This window comes from Vicugna pacos, chromosome 20 (assembly GCF_048564905.1).
Source record: "Vicugna pacos chromosome 20, VicPac4, whole genome shotgun sequence".
In the NCBI taxonomy this organism is placed as follows: Eukaryota; Metazoa; Chordata; class Mammalia; order Artiodactyla; family Camelidae; genus Vicugna; species Vicugna pacos.
This window is the reverse complement of record NC_133006.1, coordinates 21,971,000-21,981,366: the sequence shown is the minus strand read 5'-3', so window position 1 is coordinate 21,981,366 and position 10,367 is coordinate 21,971,000. Positions and strand designations below refer to the sequence as shown.

At 49.4% G+C, this 10,367-nt stretch overlaps 1 protein-coding gene across 1 annotated transcript; it reads right to left on the bottom strand.

Annotated features, from left to right (window-relative positions):
- Window positions 1-2,402: 2,402 nt before the first annotated feature.
- Window positions 2,403-9,714, bottom strand: MLN (motilin). The gene is given in 5 exon segments (XM_072944692.1): window positions 2,403-2,448; window positions 3,208-3,316; window positions 7,628-7,698; window positions 7,701-7,743; window positions 9,598-9,714. Coding segments are annotated over 5 exon segments (351 nt in total). The 3' UTR covers window positions 2,403-2,437.
- Window positions 9,715-10,367: the final 653 nt, after the last annotated feature.

Genomic DNA, 10,367 nt, shown 5'->3' with positions numbered 1-10,367 from the left:
CCCTGATGTCAATAACGAACTGTGTATGAAGAAAAATGTAACGCTTTCAGAACATTTTCTTTTGGGCTTTGTCCATGATTAGATTATACTAAATTACAGAGTACCAATATCAGGCAATTACTCTTTGCTTTTAACTGTTCAATTTCATGGCAAATCCACATAGCTCAGTAATTATAAAATCACACTGACGTGGTTACCGAGAAAATACCTCATCATCTCCATCTTGTGAAGCTAGGCTCAGGTTGCCCTATAATTTCCCTGTGGTCCTAAGTGTAAAACTACATTCCAAATGAAGCTGTGTAATTGGTAACTCTCCATAATTGCCAGGTATCTGGAGAGATTCTTGCAGATTTTGCTGGATAAACCTCAGCGAGATGTGACGAGAGGCGGCAACCTTGCCCGGCTGGTTCCTCTGGGCACTTTCCCTGTCTCTGATCCTGGCTAGGTCCTGGTCTAGGCATCCTCTAGCTTTAATCACGAGTGTGTCTCTTGTTACTTCTGCTTTGTGAAAACACGATCATTTTCTCCTGGCTCAGCTCAGAACCTCCCCAACCTCCCGCAATTTTAATTTCTTCCAGGGCTGTGCGTGTCCTGTAAGCAATCGAGCTCCCTATCCTGAAAACTGGTGGCGCTTGTTAGAGAAAAAGAATTATTTGAGCCAATGGTAAGAAATTGAACACTGGCAAGAGGAGAAAAACGAGAGAAGAAAGGCTTCGACACATCCAAACAGGCGGCCAGGGCACTGTGCATGCAGAAGCAGGTGGTGGCTGGGTCCCTGTTGTGGCTCATTACCAGGAAGTACATCAGAGGCCCCCAGGTGAGGGTTGGGGACAACCCAGCAGTAGTGCTGAGCTTTGAATAGGGTTGTTCTGAGGAACAGACAGCACCTTCAAGCTTCCCAGGTGCTGTGGTTGCAGAACCAATTCCTATTTGAAAAAAATGCAGACCATCTGGGGCAAAATCTCCTAGGGGTTTCATTTCCCTCCACAGCACCTGTTTCAATACTGCTCTACGACCCCTGGCATCTTAAGGAAAATTCCCGTGGGTGCTGGGGCCCCAGCCCCAGAAATGGGCGCCCCCTGCTGGTGATGAGGGAAGGTGGTTTCACTGTTAGGGCAGACCTGAGCAGAAGATGAGGAAAAGGCACGAAGTCTGTTTTCCACAGGGAGAGACAATGAGCATTTTGTTTTTCTGCTTCTTGGAGTGTGTTACAGATAATGGTGTGAACTGGCTGGGTCTAACTTGTAAGGGCGAGGAGGAGTCCTGGATCCAGTTCCTCCAATTGCATGCTTTATAGATAGATTCCTGTGTCTTTTCCTTCGTTCTCTCCCCACATGCCCTGCTGCAGCCCTCTCTCCATTTATTGCCGGGTGTCTTGGCAGCTTTTCCCAGGAACCGGCAGCTAAGCTTGGGTCGATCAGTATGTGCACTGGCAATTGTGTGAACGTGCAGGGTCTGGGTCCCATGTAAAGTTCCTCGGGGAGCACTCAGGGCACCCCAAATAAGGGTTCTTTTTAAGGGTTGGAAGTCAACTTGTTCCGACTGTTATCCGTGGCTAAGCCCTCAAAGTGGCTGGGTGGGTGGAAATACAGAACGGGAACTGTGTCTAATTGCTGGGAACCTATGGATGGAAGGCACTGCGGTTCCTATATGGCCCCGGTTTATAGATAAATGAACATTCATTAACGTAAGATTAAATTAGAATTAAATTTCCCATCCAGTTTTGTTTAGAAGGCAGAAATAAGGGGGTTAGCTATGTAATTTTGCCACAGATGCTGGAGCATGTGGAGTCACAAGGTGGTAATAATAATAGCCATTTGCTTTTTGCTGGTGCCTCCGTCCCTAGATCTCAGGGCAGATATCACCACCTTGCTTTTGCAAAGGCTCATTGAGGTTAAAGGGCTAGCTGGAAGTTACTCAGTAAGGGGTTGAATGCAGAAGCCTTAAAATGCTCTGGTCCATTAGACATCAAGCTCGTCAGTAAACAGAAAATGCACCAGGATTCAGGAGACCTGAATTCTAATGCTTGCTCTGCCACTGACTCAGCATGTGGGCAAAAAGTGCCATCTCTCTAGGCCTCAGTTTCCTCACGTATAACAGAAGGGCTGGCACAAATCTTCTAATTCCGTGGGTCTAAATAAAAATTTGAACATAGAACTCACACAAGGCACACACTTTGCTACTGTATTTATGGCCACACTCCCCCTGAGCTTTATTAGTTTCCCCTTAATGGCATGACCTGAGTCTGACTTTTGGAAATTAAAATATTAAATAAAGTCATTTCTGTGTATTTCATGCTTTATTTGCTGGAGGGGGATTTGCTTGGGAGAGGGTGTTTTCCTTCCAAGCCCAGCGGATGGACTGTGCAGACTTCTGGGCCCTCTCTGGATGGGAGTGGGGGTCTGAGTTTTGTCCACCTTCTCCCTGGAGTGGCCCATCACTTGGCTGCTGGAGAAAAACAAAGGAGGTTTGCATCTCAGAAGTGTCAGCAGGACTGTTTGTGAAACGGCCTTCAAAACCTGCCTGCAGGTCTGAGGAAGGAGGGACATCCAGGAGGGGAGGTCGACCTCCAGCTTTTTCTGTAGCCTGGGGCTATTAATTCAACCTCCCAGTTCCTCCTCCTCAAACAACACTTCTTCCCTTCCTCTCCTCTCCTTTAGGCACTATGAGAAGAAATTAGTGGCTGTTTGTCAGACAAGATCTAACTTTGCACAAGTAACCCAGGCAGACCTTGAACCTGGCAAGGCCAAATGGGGCTCAGGACTTCGATTTGCAGAATGGATGGAGGAGGGGGAATGCAGGCTTTTGCAGCGAGACTGCACGAGGGTTTCCTTCAGAGCAACCACTTGACCTCAGTGGCGTTTTGGGAGGGAATGAACGGATATGCGGCATAGGAAGGGTTGGGGGTTGTTGTCACTTGCTGTGGCCCTCTTTGAAAGGGCATTTAAGAAAGAGGTCTGAACCCTCAAATCAGGCCTCCTCAACCAACAGCAGCCATCCGAGCCCCGAGCCAGCCTTGCTCTGTGATTGGGCTCCCCTCAGAGATGGGGCGAGGGGGTGGGAGTGCTTGAGGGAGAAGGCAGCCTCAGGTTCTCAAGTGCAAAGCAGAAAAAAAATCACAGTCCCCAAACCCTGCCCAGATGCGCTGCTGGAATATTAACACCGGGGCGCGCGGAGGGCAGGCCCGGCTGTCCTCCCTCCCCGTACCTTTCTGGGTGGACAGCAGCACCTCGCTCAGCAGCCCTTCCAGGGTGGCCGGGTACTTTTCCAGCTGCCGGGAGTTCATCCTCACTCCAATTTCCACAGGCGCAGTCAGCTGTGAAATAAGGCAGAGTTAACCACAACGGAGAGTCTGCCGTGCCGTTAACCCCTGGGTGCCCTACAGGTGGCAGGAGGGACTGCGGGGAGCCTTGCCACTTGACAGGCCCCACTCTTCCTGATCCTCTGGGATCCTCTGGGGATTCTGGCTGGGAATTCTGCCACTTCCCCTCATTTCTAACCAGGGGGCTGGATCCTGGCAGTTGCTGAGGCCAGTAAGGAGGAGGATCAACCACCCACTGCTGGTGGAGAAGCTGGGACAGAGGGCTTTTCATTTGAGGAGGAAACACCCCTCCCCTTCTCCTGAATAATAACAGATAACACGCGGTGGAGTTTGACCACATGTCAGGTATCATTCTAAATGCTTTCCATATGTTAAGCCTCTCAATAACCCTATGATGTAGAGGATATTAGTGTCCCCATTTTGCATATGAGGAAACTGAGAACAAAGGGGTAGAGTGATTTGCTCAAGGTCACACAAGTACTAAGTGGCAGAGGATGAAGATGGTATACCCAGGGCGCCTGGCTCCAGGGTCCATGCCCATGACCACCGGGATACGCTTTCTCTAGCTCCATGGGGACACAAGTGAGACTGTAGAGGAGCTGTCTGGAGGCTCTTCACCGAGAGAGGTTGCTGGGGCAGAGCCAGGAGTGCCAACTGATCTTGCCATCACCCCCCAGGGCCTCCTGGTTCAATGGATCTTGCCATCACCCCCCCAGGGCCTCCTGGTTCAATGGTCTTTCTGCACAAGCCAGCAGTGGGCAGACTGAGAGACTCCCTGGCTTGCTCCCCCATCCCACCTGACTCGTGCAGTGTGGGAAATGGGCTCAGGATGCCTGAAGGACAACCTTAGAGGTGGCTCCACCGGCTGAGGGTTTCAGCCCTGCCTGTGCTGTCCTTGCTGTGGGTGTGCCTTTCCCTGGGTTTGTTTCCTCACTTTAGAATGAGGAGACTGGACTAGATGGCCCAGAAAGGACCTCATGGCCTGTATGTCATGGTTCTAGGGGGAAGGGAAGGGGTTACGAGGTACCTTACCCCAAGCCTCCCTAGATGTTCCATCTGGTGTAACACGGACTGAGGGAACCTCAGAATTAGTGCCGGAAATGCAGCCTCAGGTGCATTTAGAGGGCAGTTCTTTGCCAGGTGGAGGACCTACTCCCAGCTTCCTCCTCTAGTGCTCAGGGAGCCTATGGGAAGGAAAGGAGCCTCCCCCCTACACCCTGCAGTGACAGCCACGTGTATGACCTCACTGTTTATGGACAGCATGCTGTGGGGACCCAAGACGTTGGAAAGATCACTGGCCAGTGTCCACTGGGAGGCAGGAGGTGTGGAGTCCAGCCTGGTCCTACCCTGACCATTGTGTGACCTTGGCAATGCTCTGTCTTTAGATATCAGTCTCCTCCCTTCCAGGCCTCTTTACAGAAAAGTGCCCTGTGCTCAGTCCTGGGGCTTCTTTCTCCATCCCCTTCACTGCCCCCGGGGATCTCACCTTGTTCTGGCTTGAAATTCTATGTAATTGCTGATGACTCCCACATTTATGCCTCCAGCCCTAACCTTTCCTGAAGTCCAGACTTGTATGTCCACCTGCCTGTGTGACATCTCCACCTGGATGCCCAACAGGCATCTCATAGTTCACAGGTCTAGTCTACCTCATGATCTTCCTCCCACCGGCATGAACCACCACAGGCTTCACCTGCTCAGTGAGTGGCAAATCTATCCTTCCAGGTGTTCCAGCCAAAACCCTTGAAGTCGGTTTTACTTTTCTCTTTCTTCACATCCTATATCCATTTTTACTCCCAGCAAATCCCATAAGCTTATACCTCCAAAATATTTCCAGAATCGGACCACTTTGCTCTGCCTCCACCATGACCACCCTGGGCTGGACCTCTGTTTGTCTGTGTGTCTGTCTGTATCTCTTGGGTACTGCAGCAGCCTCCTCAGTGGTCTCCCTAATTCTGCCTTTACCTCAACACACATGCTGGGGAGACTCTTTAAAAATGTGAATCAGTCAAAAATGGGCAGAAGACCCAAGCAGACATTTCTCCAAAGAAGACACAGATGGCCAACAGGCACATGAAAAGATGCTTAATATCGCTAATTATTAGAGAAATGCAAATCAAAACTACATTGAGGTATCACCTCACACCGGTCAGAATGGCCATCATCAAAAAGGCTACAAATAATAAATGCTGGAGAGGCTGTGGAGAAAAGGGAACTCTCCTACACTGTTGGTAGTAAGTAAATTGGTGCAGCCACTGTGGAAAATAGTATGGAGGTTCCTTAAAAAACTAAATTGCGAAATGATCCATGAATCCCACTCCTGGACATATTTCCAGAGAAAACTCCAATTCAAAAAGATACACGCACCCGAATGTTCATAGCAGCACTATTTATAACAGCTGAGACATGGAAGCAACCTAAATGTCCTTCAATAGATGACTGGATAAAGATGTTGTGGTATATGTATATATATATATATATATATATATATATATATATATATATATATATATGTATATGTATGTGTATATATATAGTGGAATACTACTACTCAGCTATAAAAAAAAGAATAAAATAATGCCATTTGCAGCAACATGGATGGCCTAGAGATTATCATACTAAGTGAAGTAGGTCAGACAGAAGACAAATATCATATGATGTCACTTACATGTGGAATCTAAAATATGACACAAATGAACATATTTACAAAACAGAAACAGACTCACAGACATAGAAAACAAACTTATGGTTACCAAAGGGGGAAGGGGGTGGGGGAGGAATAAAATAGGAATTTGGGATTAGCAAGCTACTATATATAAAATGGATAAACAACAATCCTACTGCATAGCACAGGGAACTATATTCAATATCCTGTAATAAACCATAATGGGAAAGAATATGAAAAAAGAACATGTATATATGTGTATAACTGAATCACTTTGCTGTACAACAGAAACTAACACATTGTAAATCAACTATACTTCAATTTAAAAAAGTGTAAATCAGACCATGTCGCTCCACTGCTTAAAAGGCCGCAAGGGCTCCCACCACAAAAGAATCAGAGCAAACTCCAAACAATGGCTTATAAAGTCCACATTCTGGCTTCACCTCCCACTCTCCCCCCTTACTCCCTTTGCTCCAGCCACTCAGGCCTCTTTACTCTTCCCTGAAAGCAATGGGCCCCACTCCTGCCTCAGGGCCTTTGCACTGGCTGTTCCTTCTGCCTGGAAAGCACTTCCCCCAGACATCCTTACGGTTTACTCCCTCTGTCTCTTCAGGTCTTTGCACAAATACCAATAGCTCATGAAGCTGCTCTGATCACCCTATTTAAAATTACAACCCACTGCATCTCCTTTCCCTGTTTTACTTTCATATCACTTTCTGATATACAATAAAGTTTGCTTATTTATTCTGCTTGGAGTTTATTGCTGGTCCTTCCAGTATCTTATTTCTGATCCCCCTGGAGTGTGAGCTCCATGAGGGCAGAGAAATTGCCTGTATTGTTCACCACCCTATCCCGAGGGCCCAGAACTGTGCCTTGCACATAGCATGGGCTCAGTAAGTATTCACTGTCTGAATAAATGAGTCTGTGAAATAAAGAGCTGAACTAAACACACTCAAAGCTCTCTCCAGCCCTGACAATCTGTGCATCCTAACTTGGCACTGAAGGCCTAGGGCCCTGGGTTTTGATGCTGAGGCTGTCTCCTGAGGGCTCCTGTCTAGGGGAGGAACCGGCACCCCCATCATCTCTCTCCTGAGGACCACAGCTGCCACCTGATTGGTCTTCTGCCTCCACTTGTGCTGCCCTGCAACTTTCTAAGTCGGATCAGGTGACCTCCTGGCTTTGAACACCCAACAGCCTCCTAGATGACTTACCTGGCCCACCAGGCCCTGCCAGCCCCTTGCCCTCTCTCAGCATGCCCTAGGCCTGGGATCTGACCCACAGTACTTCCTGAGCAGGGCCTCTGCTCACTGTTCCTTCTTAGGGGATTTTCTTGCTCTAGCTCTTTGCATGGATGGTTCCTCTCGATCCTTCAGGCTTCAAATCAAAGGTCACCTCCTCTGAGAGGTCTTCCCCACCCTGCCCCCCCTGGCCAAAGCAGTGTCCCCAGCCCCACTCTCTAACACATTTCTTTATTTGGTGCCTAAAATGGTTTATTGTCTCATCATTGGTGTCTGTCTCTCCCTGCGAGGATGGAGCTCACTGCCTGAAAGTCTGATTCATTGCTGTGTCCTGGAACATTCTGCGGTGGCCAAGGGAACCATTCCCCCATTAGGTTTCTCTACGTTGTCCCCCTGTCTGCTCACCTTGATAACGTCCTTTTCTTCTTCCTCTGTGGGCTCCATGGGGTCCAGAGGGCTCACCTCTCCCGACCTCTATGTACACTCAGGGATTTCTTTTGACCTTTGTGCCTCTCCTTTTCCTAGGGGCCGAGCACAAAATTGTACAAACCTGTCTTCCTTCAACCACCCCAGGACCCCTTCGTGTTTCTACCCAGAGTGCTAAGTGGCCAGAGCAACCCCAGCCCCGCTTTCTAGGCCAAAAGAACCCCTTTTCCCAGGTGTCTCTTGCACAAGGCGTGACAGACACCCAGTGGCTTAAGGCCCTCGGATTTGCCCACGAACAGATCTACCCCAAGAGGAATCGTTCCTTTGTAGTTCAGACATTACACCCAGATTGTTACTGTTAATTAAGTTAAAATGCTGAAAATAATGGCTGCTCTTCCTGCATATTAAGTGTGAAAACGTGTTTTTCTTAGCAAAGAGCCTATAAAAAAGATGGTACGACAGTTGAGCCTGGGAGGAAGCCATGGGGTGGCCCGGAAACTGGAATCCCTGGGAGGTGATTTATAAGAGGCAAGACAGAGAGATGAATTATGGAGGAAGGAGTCTGCAGCTTCCTCATAAAAATCCCAGGGCCTGGTAATTAAGAGGAATAAAACCACAGAGCAGATTAACGCAAAGTGTCCTTTGGTTGCCATTTTGTTAGCTGGTGTTCTGTTGACTTGGACTGTTTCTGTCCAGCCCCACATCTTGCCGGGCCTCCTGCATGCCAGGTCCCTGAGCACTGAGATCAGACACACCCCATTCCTTTGGTACGGGCAGTACTCTGGGGGTTCGGCTCTGGGCCTGCCCTGAGACAAGGTGATTCTAGAACAGTTGGTCGTCTTTTCTGCTGAGGGAGCCAAGTGGTGGAGGAAGGTAGGTTTTGGGGGCTCACTGCATCTCCTCTGTCACTCTCCACGTCTGCCCCTGAAGAAGAGGAGCTGGGTCTAGTCTTGTCTCTACCAAGGATGCTGTTCATGAGATATGTGCAAACCTGTCCCCAGACAGTGCGCTGATGCAGAGGTTGCCCCAAGGGCCCCAATGCCCGGAGGACGGACTCGTGTATGTGTCCCTATTGGAGCCTTGGTCTTGGGCACGTGGGACACGTAAGCTCCATTTCTTCATCTCATTTAAAAAGAAATAAAGGTGGCATAGACACTGAGAACCCCTTGATGTCTAAAGTAAAAGGCCCAGGGAGGCAGGGTCAGCAGCCCAGTTTTCCTCAGGCTCCGCTGCCGAGTTCCATTTAAGACTGCCCTGTTTTCTTCCAGGCTCTGAAGAGAAGGATTTGGCCACCACTACCTGAAAAGGCACCTTCTTTCCCACCCTGGCCATTTGCTCCCACCTGTTGCTCCGTCCTCTCTTGAGGCCCCCAGCTTAGGTTCCTCTCTTCCCTGCGGACTTCCAAACACACACCAGCCCACAGTGATTTCTCCTCCACTGAACTCAGCACTTACCATCAGCATCACTTACTGGGCAATTAATCATGTCCTGTCTTGTGACATCGCCCTTTTGTTTTCCATTGTTAGTGAATTTTTCATGTTTGTGTCTTGGCTCCCGAGCCCGTTTCTTGAAGATGGGAAGTTCTTAGATGTCCTTGCATGTCTGGCCTCTCACCCAGGGTGGCCCTTTTTGCTGCAGAGATGCTCAGCAAATATTTATTGGCTTGTTAATTGAAAATTTCCTCTGAAGGATGGGCAGGGGTGGGAAAAGATGTCACTGTCACTTGTGGGAGCCACTGACACCTTTGCGGTGCTAGTGAAGGGGTGGAGGTGGATATCTTGGGTCCTGGTTCTTCATGATGGGCTCAGTGTCACTGGCATGGCTGATTAAATGTGAGTTTACCAAAGGGACTCTTGTGCCTCAGAGAGACTAACACCACTTTGGTGCTGAGCAGGGCTGTGAGTCACCTCAGCCACACCCGGGAGGTGGGCAGCTTAAGAATTTCTTACCTGCATCCTGTGAAGTTCACTGTAGGTGAAGATGGGAACAAAGGCGTCTGTCTGGGAGGCCAGCATGGCAGCTGCATGCACCACCAGCAGGACAGCTACAGCCTTGCAGGACACCATCCTGGAGCTGTACAACGACAAGAAGCTCCTGTCACCAAGTGTAGGGCACAGTGACAGACTGCTGCATCAGAGGCAGGAGCCTTCAGTTCTGGTCCACGTCCTACCTGTAGATGTGATCTTGAGCAAGCCACTTAGCCTCTCTAGACTCAGACCTGGTGTGGGGCTGTACCAGATGAGCTCAGAGCCCCCTCTCTGCCCCAAGTGCCATGGAGAGGCCACTCTGCCCCTGCCACATACCAGGGAAGAATCATTCCACTTGTTGGCCCTTCTCTTTTTTCCTGGAGAGGATTTCTGGGGTCAGCTGCACTAATAATGAAGTAGGAGAGACTTCATGTCCCAGAGAAAAACTCTGATTGTCAGCAGAACTAAGCCCCAAGATCCAGGGAGCCTGCTTGCTCCCTGAGCTAGTTAGGATGATGAAAGGAATAGACCTAGCCCAGAAGATCCCAGCTCTGCCTGGAGGCACCAGGCCAAGACCCCAGTTCTAGAGAGGAAGGGACTGAGACCCTTTGCCCATGTGGAGGCAAAGCCAGACGGAAAACTTCAGCTTGGAGCCGCATCCAAGAGCAGAGTGGGGTCCCCCCGACTCTGGGGCCAGCACTGGCTCTGGAACAAGCCCCTTCCCAGCTCCAGTGAGTCTAGCTTCCTGTTGG